Source organism: Amia ocellicauda, chromosome 4 (genome assembly GCF_036373705.1).
Source record: "Amia ocellicauda isolate fAmiCal2 chromosome 4, fAmiCal2.hap1, whole genome shotgun sequence".
NCBI classification, from domain to species: domain Eukaryota; kingdom Metazoa; phylum Chordata; class Actinopteri; order Amiiformes; family Amiidae; genus Amia; species Amia ocellicauda.
The window spans coordinates 10,424,454-10,440,330 of NC_089853.1; the positions used below are offsets into that span (position 1 = coordinate 10,424,454).

General features: G+C 37.2%; 1 protein-coding gene across 2 annotated transcripts; it reads right to left on the reverse strand.

Moving 5' to 3' along the window:
* Positions 1-167: 167 nt before the first annotated feature.
* On the reverse strand, positions 168-13,569 carry cdhr5b (cadherin-related family member 5b). 2 transcript variants are annotated; one of them, XM_066700989.1, is made up of 15 exons: positions 13,378-13,566; positions 12,507-12,682; positions 10,726-10,788; positions 10,312-10,401; positions 8,521-8,607; positions 6,743-6,853; positions 6,462-6,641; positions 5,181-5,271; positions 4,973-5,070; positions 4,044-4,250; positions 3,823-3,936; positions 3,609-3,675; positions 2,822-2,980; positions 2,374-2,549; positions 168-1,837 (listed from the first exon to the last, which is right to left on the reverse strand). In XM_066700989.1, the coding sequence occupies exons 1-15, from the start codon at positions 13,463-13,465 to the stop codon at positions 1,253-1,255; spliced, it is 2,292 nt and encodes a 763-aa protein (XP_066557086.1). In that variant the 5' UTR covers positions 13,466-13,566; the 3' UTR covers positions 168-1,252. The 2 variants fall into 2 exon arrangements, with proteins under 2 accessions (XP_066557086.1, XP_066557085.1); XM_066700988.1 differs by lacking the exon at positions 2,822-2,980 and having other exon boundaries at positions 13,378-13,569.
* Between the last annotated feature and the right edge of the window lie 2,308 nt (positions 13,570-15,877).

A 15,877-nucleotide genomic window follows, 5' to 3' on the forward strand; every position in this document is an offset into this window, starting at 1 on the left:
TTAACATTACATAGATTGTCTGTATGAAGACTATAAATGTATGTCTTCACTGTACAGAACACATCTAGTTACGGTCAAAGTGCAGTGATGTGCGTCACCATGCTACTCTTGTTAGCAAGCAATTGCAGTTGACAGAGCTATCAATAACAAACAGTCCTAGCGACAGGTATCTTATCTAATCTTTATTGCAGCGCTTAAGAGCTCGTGTTCATACCAAATCACCAAGTAAGACTTCCATCATAGATGATAAACACTACAGTCTTTTTTCTTTCTTCTTTTCAATCAAAAACTTTTTATTCATATTATTCAACTATACATTAATTTAAATAGCCATATTTCTATATCCAGAATGCATTATATGGTATTGCACTAGAAATTACAAGATACATTGAAACACTATATCATGAAAACAGATCTTCTATTTAAGGTCAAAGTGCATTAATGTGGATCACTCCGCTCTCTCTTCTGCTGGCATTAAGTATCATAACAGAGATAGCTGCACTTCACTGGTGAGACCCTTCTTTAGCTGGTGCTTTCGTATCCCTCAGGGTATATATATATATATATATATATATATATATATATATATATATATATATATATATATACACATATTCAAATTAAAGATGGTGATGATGATTACATAATTCTCCATTTAAATGTATTATTTGTAACATTAGTGGCTGGTTCCACAGACCTTGATTAGCTTGATTATCGTAAGTTCTGGACTACTCTACCTAAAACAACAGCTAATTTGGGTCTTAGAAACCAGCCCCAAAAGTTTCTAATGAAATACAAAAAATATTTAAAACATATTCAACACATTCACTAACATCTATTCATCTGAACCAACCCAAATGTATGCCAATGGTTGGTATCAGTCCAGTCATAAACCATTAAGCTCATAAGGTAAATAGCCAAAGAGGAATTCACATATGACATGATAATCAAAACTAATAACAGACATTGAACTTCAGTCAGAGTGACATAACTGTGGTTTTGTTGTTGTTGTTGTTGTTGTTGTTGTTGTTGTTGTTATAAAAACATTATTACAAATGGGAACATTTTCAGATCTTTCAGATTTTGGAGGAAGGATAAATTGCAAATAATAGCAGCACAATCAAATAAATTATTAAACTCAAACTTTAGCCAGACTGCGCACTTGCCCTAATTACTACAATGCTGTGACAGTGTTCAAAGAAGCTGGAGACCAGTCCGATGAAGCAGAACATTTTTCTTTTTTTTAAATTGCTTAAAGGATGCCATCATATTGAGATTCCTTTTTCACCAGAGAATCAGGATCTTGGAAGCGGACTGAGGGGTCTTTGTCTATCCCTGTCTCTGGGTCTTCGAAAGATACCTTGACTTCGGAAATATATGGTTCTGGATCTGTGTTCTCTTCCTCCTCTGCCTCATCATCCTCATCCAGGGATTCCTCATCCTCATCAGCCTCCCCCTCTCTGCTATCTGGGATGATCACAACCTCCTCTTTGGCATTGGGGTCGATGTCTTCTTTGAACCACACAGACTTGTACCCGTCTTCATTCCTCCTCTCCTTGGTGAGGATGGGCTTCACCTCTTTCTCACTGTCTGCTTTGTCTGAATCGGCCAAGCTGCTGGTGTCAGCCAAGGCTTCGGAGGCGAGAGCAGCGCTGAGCAGGACGGCCTGGCTCTGCAAGGGCACGTCACTGACTTTCACTACATGCTCTAGATTGGATTTGATGTCGACCTCATCGGGAACCTTAGACTGCAGACTGCTGGCATCATCCTCCTCGTGCTTGTAGCCACCGTTAACAAACTGCATCCCATCCTCCTTTGCATTGGAGCCACGGATAAACTGTCAGTGGGGGAAAAAATTGTCATACAAAACGTATTAGGTACTGCAAGAGAAACCTCTGACTTAAAGAAATATAAGAAAGTTTTGTACTGTTCAGAAATGTCAAACATGTCTTAAATTATCATTTAAGCTTCTTTCATTTAATTATCATTTTGCATCTGACCTCACCTAGACAACTGAAACACCCCAAAACCTTTGCACGAACACAGAAGCAGATTATCAAATTATTCATACAAACTTCCAGGCCCTTCAGGATGCCTGCTGTGTACGTCAATTTACAAGCAAGATTAAATAAACTAAACAAACAAACCAAAACATAAACAAAACTCCTCTTTTGATTTTCAGAAAAGTGGATCCATTTCTTCCAAATCAACTGAAATGGAAAATAAACTAGCTGACAATAAACATGTTAGTGTGGATTACTGCTTTCCACAAGAGGTAAGAAACAAAACAAAAAAGATGATAACAATCTTATAAAGATGTTTTTCCCCCTTTCGCCATGGTTCGAGTTGGTCTTAAAATTCAGTTGAACTTACAGAGCTCCGGAAAATGCTGGCCTCTGACAGTTTCTTCCAGTCCAACTTTCCTTTATAGATTCGAAATACCAGCAGGCCAATGACCACCATGCATAGAACCAGCAGCACTGCAAGACTGGCTGAAACTGCAGCCATTTCCTCTGCACTGTACATACCTGCTGGATGCTGAATTACATCTGTAAAACAGAGAAGAGGAGAACCACACATTACAGATTGCTCCATAAACAGGAAAGTAACCAAATTTGGTTTAGTTTAGTTTTGAGAGTTTGAACACTTTAAATAGCATACACAATCCACTAAATAAATAAATAAACAAAGAAATAGAAATGCAGAATTGGCATCATGGGGGTGGGGTGCAGGTGAAGTGAAGCAAAACTAAAATAAATCTACTCTACACAGCAGTCTAAATGTTTGCATGGATACATTTTTCAGTGCTCTGCAGGTCTACCTGTGTGCGTGGGGGAGGGGGACAAGGTAGTCTGGTTGGGCTCTGAAGTGGGGACCTGGCTTGTGCCTGAAGAAAAGTTAGTTGTTATTTCTGAGGGAATAGTTGTGGCAGACTCTGTAAAGTCAGTGGCATTTGTGGTGGGCATGGCAGTGGTGGTACCTGGAAGAACATAAGTTACATCAGATGTATGAGAAGAAGCTGCCATTGCCCCATGTGAAGGCTGGCAATACAAATAAAGATAATTCCAATCTATTTAAACATTAAGTAATACATGAAACACTGGTCAGTTCACATTACATATTAGTACATATTAGCATTTATGCATGACATATTCCTCATATGTATGTATTTATTTATTTATTTATTCCTTATTAAACATGAAAAATTATTACAAGGAAGGAGACCTACTTTCATCTGAAAATAAATATTTACAAAGCTCCCACACATACTGTGTTTCAGCAATCAACTTTAGATGCTTGGCCAAAAGAAAAAAGAAAAGACCTTTCACTTCACATTTGGCAACAGAAGAGGAGAATGTAGTGACAACGTCATACTGCACTTCCCCGTGTGTTGGCCACAGCTGACCTACCTGCGATTTATCTGTCTGATATTTAACCTGACAACTTCGGCAGTGAAAGTCTGAAGTCTACTGTAATCTTTTCGTGCAGGGAGGGGTCACGCCTGAATCTCAATAGTGTACTATGACTCATTCCGGACGAAAATGTATTTTTCACACAGTTTCAGTTCTGAGCTGATAAAAAAACGTTACTGTACACTGTAATGTCACCTTTTAGCACTTCAACAGAGACCTTAGTAGAGCCCTGTTCTCCATTCATAGTGTCTTCAGCAGTTACCTGAAGAGGAGACAAAATATATATTTTAAATCATCTGATAGCAATCCTGGGATGCATGATGAAGAACTCAGCTTCATGATTGAAATAAGCACATAGTGGAAAGGAGAAAATATGAGATCATTATTACAATACATAAGGATGACTTACAGTAAGAGCCACCTGGCCAGGTGTGAGGTCCTGGCTGATGAGTATGAAACCTTCTCTAGTCACTGTAAAATCACTGCTGCCCTGGACTGCATATGTCACATCTGGATTTATACCCTGTAAAATAAACTCTTCTTCATTCTTCAAGTCTAACACAAGAAAAATAGACCTTTATACCAATGTGCAATGTTATATTCTTGAACTTTTTAGGATTTTTTACTTACATCATTAAAATCAACATCCTTAGCAATGACCTTCAGAGGTTTGTTATTGAAGCCATCCTCCAGCACCATGCTTCCCCTCTCCGAGTCACTGGATATAAACCCTTGATACAGTGTGTGTTCAAATTTAGGGGGATTCAGGCTACTCGACACAACGTTGAAGGTAACCGAGGTGAATGCTGACTGATACCTGTTCATGCTCTGGGATGCCTGCAAGAAAAACAATGAAATATTGCTATAACGGATGAAGTCTCCAAAGCATTTTTGTGTGAGGTACCCAATACACGATAAAATAAATCAATAAGATAAATTGAAACAGAAATGCATCTCTTATAAGCTCACCAGAAATCTTTCAGCGTTACCTTTGAACACCAATGGAAGTGTGGAATAGCATGTTGAAATTCAGACACCTGAATCTTTTGTTATTATTATTATTATTTTTATTTATTGGCAGACGCTTTTATCCAGGACGACTTACAACATAAGTGCATTACAAAGTGCAAGAATACAGTTAAGTACAAAAACATGGATTTGTTCTCTTGTTACATTACATTACATTATTTGTCATTTAGCAGACACTCTTATCCAGGGCAACTTACATTTGTTGCGGCATTCATTTGTGATGGAGGAGGGGTAGATCAGTAGCTTCTCGTGGAATTTACCCTTAGAAGCTTAAGAAATTATTTGTTCTATCGGTAGAACTACAGTTTACACTTCAAAATAGGGTGAATAAACCACATTTATATATATTTGTAAATAAGTAAAACACATTAACAGACTTTTAAAATGAATGATTATTTATTATAACCTTAATAAGATGAGAGTGACAGGCCTCTAATGAGGGTTAGCAGTGTGCTATTAAAACAATGTTTTCATATTTAATCTCTTTGCAAGCCACATTATAAACTATGGGGTCACTAATATTCACTTACCATAATGTTCAATATTATTGGACCGGATATGTCTGTGGCTTTTGACATTGTTATGTTTCCAGTTTGGGCATCTATTGCAAATATTCCTGCTTCATTTCCTATGAGATTAAAAAGCAAGAAGAAGAGTGTGAACATCCAAAGTGTGGACTGATAAGAAGAAAACCTTCAAGAGTAAGATCTTCAAGATTTTAAGATCTATTCTACTTACCACCCACAATCTCATACACTATAGTTTCCTTAATTTCTGTATCACCATCAATGGCATACAAAGGTCCAGGTTTCAACTGTAAAACACCCTCCTGTAATTAAAACCAATAAACAAACACACAGTTGAACCTTGTTAGTTAACCTGAAAGCAGATCACGGCTTCGACCGAATCAAGATTTTGACCAAACATTGAATCACAAATGACAACCTTGTACCTTAGCACGTACCTTAGCATGTAGAAAAGTGTCTCCTAACAATAAACTGGACTGTGTATGGGTACAGGTTATCCTTTGGGATTAGCAGATAGGTCAAAGCTTGGATCGGGTCAAGTTCTATATATGAAACTGCACTAGGGCACAACAAAAATGTGCTTTCTTCTCACCAATCCGAACTAGATTGTGATCCACTGAGAAACCATTATTAAATATAAAATGAGAATTGCTGTGTCCAGATGTGCAAAGCTTGTAGTGACTTATCCACATAAACTCATGGCTGTAATTGCTGCCAAAGATGCCTCTACCAAATATAGACTGAGGAAGGTGATTTCTTATGCATTCAAGTATTTTCTGTTTTGCATTTGTAATTAATTTAGAACAATTTGCAGATTATATTTTTCACTTTGACATTATGGACATTTTCTGTTGTAACACAATGAAATGTGGAAAAATCCAAGGGGGATGAATACTTTTGAGAGCCACTGTATGGCTATGTCTGAAAGAATTAAGAGCTTCCGAAAGGCACATGGAAAACATTTGCTTGAGAGCTTTTTTGTTGCTTTGAGGCCCAATTTCAATTTCCATTGTCCAGATGTGCAGAAGGACACCAGTGAGGAGTCCTATCTCAAGTACTCTTTGCTTCATGAGACAATGGATGATTCAATGGAAATTTGGAGAAAGATTAATTAGCAAACAATGAGTTAGATGATGATGAGTTAGAACAAGATTTTATGTGCAACCACCCAAATAAAGATCTGGATCTTCCCCAGGCTTAAATCTCCTTAAACTCAGACTGCTCTATCCTCCTCTTCTTCTGTTATTATTCTATGAGAAGTCACCCAGCCATTTGAAACATTTAACATTGTATCATGAAAAATGTGTTTTCTTCTCATGAATCTGTGAACTAGATTTTAATCCACTGAGAAACAATGATCAAATATAAAATGCCCTGGAGCCAAAAGGTGTTTAAATCATGATGAAGTTGCTTAAAAAATAACATTATTGGGTGAAGTTATTGAACAAAAAAGTCAGTATGGGACACACACACATGTGTTTCTCTCACATACCTCTTTAACGGTTAACTTGACGTTCCCAGTATACCCAGAGTTCAGGCAAACCTGGTCAGAACCAGCAGTAATTTGCTGACAGGGCTGGAACCAAGGTGGGCGGTTATCAACATCCTGCACAATCACTGTAATGGTCGTGGACGCTATGTGAGAAGGTGATACTCCAGGTGTTTGAGTGTCCTATTGAAAATAATAGACAGACCCTCTTAGTGCCAGTAGTTTAGAAATGAAGTAAAACATAATAATACTGGAAAGATAAACAACAGATATGGGAAACTTACCCTGACATATAACACAAGATCCAGCGTTTGAATTAAATTATAATAAACAACCTTCTTCACTAATATGTTTGGGCTGTACATACTACTTAAATGGAAATATTCACTTCCATTCTGTAAAAAGAAAAAAACAGTTGGGATAGTGCATGTTAAGTACCATACTACCATTGTAGTTATTATATATACATTAATTAAATGGCTGTATACATTGTGTTTTTTCTTGGAAGATTAGCTATATATATATATATATATATATATATATATATATACACTCAGCTAAAGGATTATTAGGAACACCATACTAATACTGTGTTTGACCCCCTTTCGCCTTCAGAACTGCCTTAATTCTACGTGGCATTGATTCAACAAGGTGCTGAAAGCATTCTTTAGAAATGTTGGCCCATATTGATAGGATAGCATCTTGCAGTTGATGGAGATTTGTGGGATGCACATCCAGGGCACGAAGCTCCCGTTCCACCACATCCCAAAGATGCTCTATTGGGTTGAGATCTGGTGACTGAGGGGGCCAGTTTAGTACAGTGAACTCATTGTCATGTTCAAGAAACCAATTTGAAATGATTGGACCTTTGTGACATGGTGCATTATCCTGCTGGAAGTAGCCATCAGAGGATGGGTACATGGTGGTCATAAAGGGATGGACATGGTCAGAAACAATGCTCAGGTAGGCCGTGGCATTTAAACGATGCCCAATTGGCACTAAGAGGCCTAAAGTGTGCCAAGAAAACATCCCCCACAGCATTACACCACCACCACCAGCCTGCACAGTGGTAACAAGGCATGATGGATCCATGTTCTCATTCTGTTTACGACAAATTCTGACTCTACCATCTGAATGTCTCAACAGAAATCGAGACTCATCAGACCAGGCAACATTTTTCCAGTCTTCAACTGTCCAATTTTGGTGAGCTTGTGCAAATTGTAGCCTCTTTTTCCTATTTGTAGTGGAGATGAGTGGTACCCGGTGGGGTCTTCTGCTGTTGTAGCCCATCCGCCTCAAGGTTGTACGTGTTGTGGCTTCACAAATGCTTTGCTGCATACCTCGGTTGTAACGAGTGGTTATTTCAGTCAAAGTTGCTCTTCTATCAGCTTGAATCAGTCGGCCCATTCTCCTCTGACCTCTAGCATCAACAAGGCATTTTTGCCCACAGGACTGCCGCATACTGGATGTTTTTCCCTTTTCACACCATTCTTTGTAAACCCTAGAAATGGTTGTGCGTGAAAATCCCAGTAACTGAGCAGATTGTGAAATACTCAGACCGGCCCGTCTGGCACCAACAACCATGCCACGCTCAAAATTGCTTAAATCACCTTTCTTTCCCATTCAGACATTCAGTTTGGAGTTCAAGAGATTGTCTTGACCAGGACCACACCCCTAAATGCATTGAAGCAACTGCCATGTGATTGGTTGATTAGAAAATTGCATTAATGAGAAATTGAACAGGTGTTCCTAATAATCCTTTAGGTGAGTGTATATATATATATATATATATATATATATATATATATATATATATATATATATATAATTACAACCAAGTAGAGCTGGCTGATTTGAAATTAACACCAGGGCAAATTGTGACGTTTAATATAATGTAATATAAACATGTTGGTGATGTTTGTTTATAAAGAGCTGAAACAGGATAAACTCTGGAAATACAAAGGTGTTTAGATTTTACAATACTAATTTTCACAACCATGGAAATTAGTAATAAAACGAGGAATGGAATTTGGAAAATGGAAAATGGATGTTCAAGGCTTACCGTGGTCTCGTCAAGGTCGTAATAGAGTGTTTCCGCATCAGCATCAGTGGCAGAAATTATACCGATAGACTCCCCCACTGGTGTGAGCTACATTGGAAAAACATGCATTTATAGAGCCGTCACTATCTTTGAGAAATAAACAATAAACAGTCTCATTTCTGACCTACAGTGGCTCTCAAAAGTATTCACCCCCCTTGGACTTGTGTTACAACATTAAATCAGAACGGATTTAATCAGTTTTTGACGCTGATCAGCACAGAAAATGTTCATAATGTCAAAGTGAAAAATATAATCTGCAAATTGTTCTAAATTAATTACAAATACAAAACTGAAAATATTGAATGCATAAGTAATCACCCCCTTTGCTATGATACACCTGACTGAGCTGTGGTGAAACCAATTGTCTTTAGAAGTTACGTAATTAGTCAAATGGAGTCCGCCTCTGTGCAATTAAGGTGTGTCACATGATTTCAGGTTAAATACACCTGTCTCTGGGAGGTCCCACAGCTGGTTAGTACAATTCCTAAAAAAAAACTACATAATGAAGATGAAGGAAAATTCAATGCAAATCCAGAATATGGTTCTTCAAAAGCACCAATCGGGGGTAGGATATAAGAACATTTCCTAGGCATTGAATATCCCCCAGAACACAGTAAAGTCCATTATTAAGAAATGGAGAGAAAATGGCACAACTGTGAATCTGCCTAGATCAGGCCGTCCTCAAAAACTGAGTATCTGGGAGAGACTGGCACTATGTTACAGTCTTCCACGGCTGATCTGGGAGACACTGTGCATACTGCAACATTAACCCAGGTGTTTCACATGGGAGATTGTCAAAACAAAAGCCATTGTTGAAAAAAACTCACTTCAAATATTGGCTACAGTTTGCTAGAAGGCATGTGGAAGACTCTGAGACCAAGTGGATGAAGAGTCTATGGTCTAAAGAGAATTTCTGTGTCCAGATGTGCAGAGCTTGTAGTGACTTATCCACATAGACTCATGGCTGTAATTGCTGCCAAAGGTGCCTCTAACAAATATAGACTGAGGAAGGTGATTTCTTATGCATTCAAGTATTTTCTGTTTTGTATTTGTAATTCATTTAGAACAATTTGCAGATCATATTTTTCACTTTGACTTTATGGACATTTTCTGTGTTGATCAGCATCAAAAACTCCTGAGTTTGTGTTACATTGTAACACAAAAAGTCCAAGGGGGAAAGAATTAAGAGCTTCCGAAAGGCACATAGAAAACATTTGCTTGAGAGCTTTTTTGTTGCTTTGAGGCCCAATTTCAATTTCCATTGTCCAGATGTGCAGAAGGACACCAGTGAGGAGTCCTATCTCAAGTACTCTTTGCTTCATGAGACAATGGATGTTTCAATGGAAATTTGGAGAAAGATTAATTAGCAAACAATGAGTTAGATGATGATGAGTTAGAACACGATTTTATGTGCAACCATCCAAATAAAGATCTGGATCTTCCCCAGGCTTAAATCTCCTTAAACCCATACTGCTCTATCCTCCTCTTCCTCTGTTATTATTCTATGAGAAAACCTGTTGTTCTGGAGTCACCCAGCCATTTGAAACATTTAACATTGTATCCTGAAAAAACATTAGTACACAGAGAATGACTATAAATTCATCCCGCTTGGTAATAATTCTAATATGTCTTTAGTTTCATGACTTTAACATACTTCTGGCAATATATGTAGTAAGAGTCAACAGAAAAAGCATGGTAAATTTGTGAAAATACAGCTGTGGAGAATAAGTTGTACAAGTTAAACAAGCTCACCTCTTTCATATATAATGTAGAGCTGTTCAGGCCAAACTGTGGAGTGTTATCATTTACATTGATGACTTGAATATAAAATTTCAATGTTAACTAAAAAAGGAACAGGAAACATATGCATTAATATGAGTATGTATATGTCTTATAAACATTTAAACAATAAATGCTTTGTTTTGTACTCTCTACTGGAACAACAAAAAACTATAACCAATGCAAATATATCAGTATACAATGCATTATAAGTTATAAACTCTGCAGCATATTTGTTTTCTAAACAATAGATGATAATATTACAAATGCAAAACCCTATCTTCTTGGCTAATTTCAGTAAAAGTGAAAGTAACACATTTTTTTGTATTCCATTTGTGATACAATGAAATATACTTAGCATTTTGAGCATCCAAAATATGTTTATACCTCATCTGTACCATCTGATTTTGCACATTGTATAGAAATATCAAAGACCTTAAATGTCAATGCCTGCAAAAAGACACAAAGATGTTTGTTATTAATTTATCAAAATAATTCAGGTTTTATGCCTATTCTTCATAAACATGCTAAGATAAATAGGCATAGGATTTGAAGGAAAAATGTTAAGATCAAGCTTACAATAATTTATATATACACCATCAGGATTAGAAGAAATAAAATCATTTTTAGAAATATAAGGGACACATAGGAATTATAAGATAGGTTGAGGTCATAGCACATGACTACAGAGAGACAGAAACAGCAGCAAACAGTAATTAAAATCCTTCAAGAAAACATCAGCACCTTCTAGCAAACGCATCTTTTTGAAAAATCCCATAAGCACGTTTTCACTTGTTAACAAGCACCTTTCTTTTCCCTACATGCCAGTGGCATTTCTAGACAATGTGAAGAAATGGGGTGGCCAGGGGGGTCCAGTACTTAATCTTGGGGTGGCACAGCATTGGGGTGGAGGGGGCTGATGCACTCCTGCTTAATCAGCTCTTTGACAGTGAAGCGAGCTGAACTGATCACAATGACCACAGTCATTCAGCAACCAGATTAATTTTAGCAAAGGTGTAGGGATAATTAGCACATTTATTTATTTCAATTTAGCAGCTAATTTTAAATCCCGTTCTGTTCAGGGATTGGTCAGATAGGTGCGTCTACCAGCTTGGGAATTCTGCATAAAATAGTTTTTAAAGGCAGTGATAATGTAGAGACGCTGTTACGTACCTGGATGTAAGCATATATTATACACCTATTTACCATGGTATCTCTCTCATGGGTGAGATATGTTAGCGCTTAAGCAGCAGAACAGCTTGTCCTGGTGTGACACCAGACATAATGAACTTCGAATGAGCTGGACTTTTCACAGAGGTGTCACTTCAGACGTGTTTTTCATACACTTAAAACCTACACATCACAACTACAAATATTAAACCTTTAAAGCTTGGAAATTCAGCTGCATTGTTTTAACTTTCTCCCTAAAATTTGAGCAATGAAGGGGGGGCAGTGGGGTGGCCAACCCAGCTAACACGCAATGTTGTGTAACATTGTGGCAACGTAAATTACATCGCTACAACGTTGTGGCAATGTTGTGTGTTAGCAGGGAAGTTTCATAGCGTGGTGGCCCTCCCCTCCCTGCCTGGAATCGCCCCTGCTACATACATCCCCCCCTGGTAAACTTTTACATGAACCAGGCTGTTATAAAGTGACACACCCAGTTTACAACACCAATAAATAATTTACAGAAGAGGCCTGAATCAGACCAAAGGACAATGTATGAGGATGGCCACACAATATATATAGCAATATGGGAACATTTAAAATCAGACTGGATAGGATCCTTGGATCACTCAGTTATTAACGGACACCAAACGAGCACGATGGGTCGAATGGCCTCCTCTCATTTGTAAACTTTCTTATGTTCTTAAGATGGTTAGGAGTTGCAGTTTTCCACTCAGCTGCTACAGGTTATTATGCAAAGCGAGCTACATTTAAATAAACAAGGAGACCGAGCTGCATTTCAGATTGATATCCTTGGTGATATTTATGGGACAACATTTTAAAGATACGCATTAACCCTCAGGGATAGCTCAGTCAAAAACCAAAGTCTAGATTTAAAGGAAGTGGTGAATATATGCAGGTCAAATTATTAAACAACTTATATAGCCATTTGACTGTGAAAGACCAATATAGGTTTCCAATAAATACATGCATGCAGTTACCTCATAATCAAGTTCTTTGATCAGAAATAGACTTGTACCCTGTAATTCAAATGCTTGGTGTTTATTATCAGTTAGGCTGAGGGTTACTCCACTTGAAACGATGATCTCAGTAATTAGTCTTCCAGGCTTGGAGTCCTCTGGGACGTCTATGGGCATTGATCCATTTAATGAACAAACTAGACAGAAGTGAGTAGAGACAGGTAAAATAACAGAAGGTCTGAAATTATAAGCCACTGGCACTGCCAGACACGTACAAATACATTATGCAGTCATTGTTGTATATAAAAACTATTCACACAGACCAACAGTTAGACTTGACTTGACTGTGTTCTCTAGTTCTCATGTATTAACCTTCACTTTAGTTTTGTAATTTTAAAATGTGTGTCATTATTATTATTAGAAGTAGTAGTAGTATTAATAGCAATAAAAACGGTGGTTGATTTTTACTGCTTCTTTATGAAGAAGTGTACAAGTATCCAGCTAGTATCCAGCTAATGTCATGTTTTTCAAAAGCCAATGTTTTGTAACGTGACCAAAACTTAATTAAGATACTTATTTTAAAATACCTGATATATAATTTGTTAATTAAGTGTTTAGATTAAGTGATTGAAATTTCAAAATCACATCTCTGAGCACTAATAATAATAATAATAATAATAATAATAATAATAATAAACATGTTGAAGAAACATACCAGGCAATACCATCATATATGAAACTTGTTTCGGAAACTTTCTCCCCAGTTCAGTATATGTAATATCATGTTAAAGAAACATTATTACTTAACACTGTCACTTAAGGAAAAAATAGAGCTAGATCCAGAGGCTGAAGACACATGTAAAAGCTTTTAAGTTAATTAGACATGACTTACTTTGACCATGGCATTCTCTGTGGAAGTAGACCAGTAGCAGAAATAAGGCCAAACCAGAGCACTTTCTGTATTTTAAGTCCATTGTCATATTTTTGACCAGAGACGTTTGTGAAAAAGCCCTCACAACAAACTGCCACTTTCCTGAAAGAAAACCCTCTGTTTCCTGATGTGTTGTACTTCCTCCGACATTTATGACTGCTTATCAAATGTATTACTTAGGGACTTTGAGTGGACTTTTCTCTCCTCCCTGAGCCATAAACCTACCTGCTGTTCAGACAGCTGTAGGTACATCAGCGAAGCAGTTCTGTAGTGAAACCTGGTTCAAATGACAAAATTAATATACAACTGTGGGATCCAGTCTGATTTTGTACACTAAAAGATGATAGAATAGGGGACATTTGAACTTTGATAGCTCCTATAAAAGTTCCAGAAACCCCCTATTAAAGTCCAGACAACATACATTTGATGAACGATTTTATTTGGAAATAAATGTGTGTGAAGAAATGTTTTTTATTTTTTTAAATATGCCAATGTTTGTAAAACATATGATGGTACTCAGTATAGTGTTAGTATGAAAATGTGGCATTTTCAATTATTCAAGCAATATAAAATATTACACACATGCATTTCCTCTGTTTAATATTTTGGATAGGGTATACATACAGTACCTGTATGTGTGGGTGTTGAAACAAAGTAGAATGGCCAAGTATGATGACTAGTGTACCATTTAATGTCATTAAATCAAATGTATAACTTTTCTGGGTACAATTACAAACACATATCTAAACACAGCTATATGTCTATATATGCAAATGATACCTCCTTAGTCCTATCTGGTTGGGACAGGAATGCAAATAGCTGACTATTAAACACAGCTATAAAGATAGTTCCAGAATGCAGAGTAATACAAATGGAATGATCCTATTAAAGTAACACAGTCGTTCTGTTACAGCCACCTATCTTGTACAATACGGATGAGCTCAGATTTGGAAAGTATTTCAGTGTTCTTAAAGACTGCCTTAAACATACCACTTGGCAAAGCATGACTCCAAGACACAATAAGGTTACATCTGGGTATATGCACAGATATCACCAATTTTCTCAGGTTCCACTCCACTTTCCTGAGTGACAGACCCTAAGCTTTTCTCCTACAGTTTGCTCCCTCCCCCTCTTTATTAGCAAGTACACAAGAGCTGCTACACTATATGAATGTGATGGTCAGGCTCTAACCTCACAGAACAAACCAGGACTGTATGGATTCCCCATAATCTCAAGCTAAATTAAATGTCTAACAATATATACTGAAGTTTAAATTCTCTTTTATACAGCAAAGTCCCACAGTATTGAGAGAGATGAAGACTGGGAGAGGACCTAATGAAGCTAAATTGGTGCACTATGGATGGGTTTTGTTTTTTGATCACAGCGTAGCCTATGTCATTAATCCTAACCTTCAATTATGTTGGAACACATCTGGAAAAGATTGACACAGATCCCTCATCAATTTGCCCCTGTGTCGACAATAAATGACATCATTAGTGGCTATGGCTTACAAACAGACAATGTGTGTATACAGAGGACTTGTAGAGGATTGAACTCATTATACACTTCAAAAACCTTGAAAAATAACAGACAGATGAAGTACTCAAAACTAAATCACAGGACCCTTAAAGAAAAATAAACACTTCTCAGGCTGAAATGCACAACTTGTGTCTTGGGAGTTTTATCTTGAATTAAATGGCTTCATTTTATACTTCTTTGTTTGGTTTAGATTGCCATGGCAACAATCACTCTTTAAGCAAAGCAATATATGTCTACAGCTCCACTATCAATACTTCAAATTAACAGAGGATGAGTGTAACAATAAAAAGCTCAGAAAGAAATTTACAGCATACACTCAGTGACCAAATAACTAGAAACCTCTCTATAATACTGTAAAACTGGATACAACAGTTTCAAATCGAACACTGTCAAATTGCATTAAACCCTAGTGATTTTACAGTGTTTTGGAGACTAGTGTTTTTTTGTGACAGCTGCTAAATTGTAGATTATGGAGTTTCAACAAACCACCAATACTGGTGGCCTGCGTTGGCCATTGTCTGTGTAGTAATGTCTCCTGCTTGGTGTGAACAAACAACAAAGGCCTTGAAAGAATCCGAGTATTCAGTAGTGCTGACTATCCTACACCTGATATTCAAGTGGCTGCTTTCCACAGGTCCTGAAAAACTCTTCATACCCTCCCGTGACCCGCTAGACTTCACACACACGCTTAGTAAAGCCAAAGGCCCATGTGAGGATTGAGATTTCTTATATTTTCACTCTTCATATGTATGTGTTTGTTTGTATTTCATGATAGTTTGAGATTGGACTTTAAGTGACTTGGGTATGAAAGTGACATTTTCAACTAAACGTTTCTCATAATTTATATGGGCACCCATTTTTGTAGATTACTTTTGGTTCTTTAGTTTGATTAGTTTGTGCTAGTTTGTGCACTCTATTCACT

What these genes read in the sequence shown, in the direction of transcription:
- cdhr5b (XM_066700989.1), bottom strand. Translation starts at nt 13,465, where the DNA reads ATGACAATGGACTTAAAATACAGAAAGTGCTCTGGTTTGGCCTTATTT. An exon ending in AATCAGATGGTACAGATGAG is followed by an intron (nt 10,402 to 10,725) that starts GTATAAACATAT and finishes TTCCTTTTTTAG; the next exon opens with TTAACATTGAAATTTTATAT. An exon ending in CCAGCATTTTCCGGAGCTCT is followed by an intron (nt 1,838 to 2,373) that starts GTAAGTTCAACT and finishes CCCCACTGACAG; the next exon opens with TTTATCCGTGGCTCCAATGC.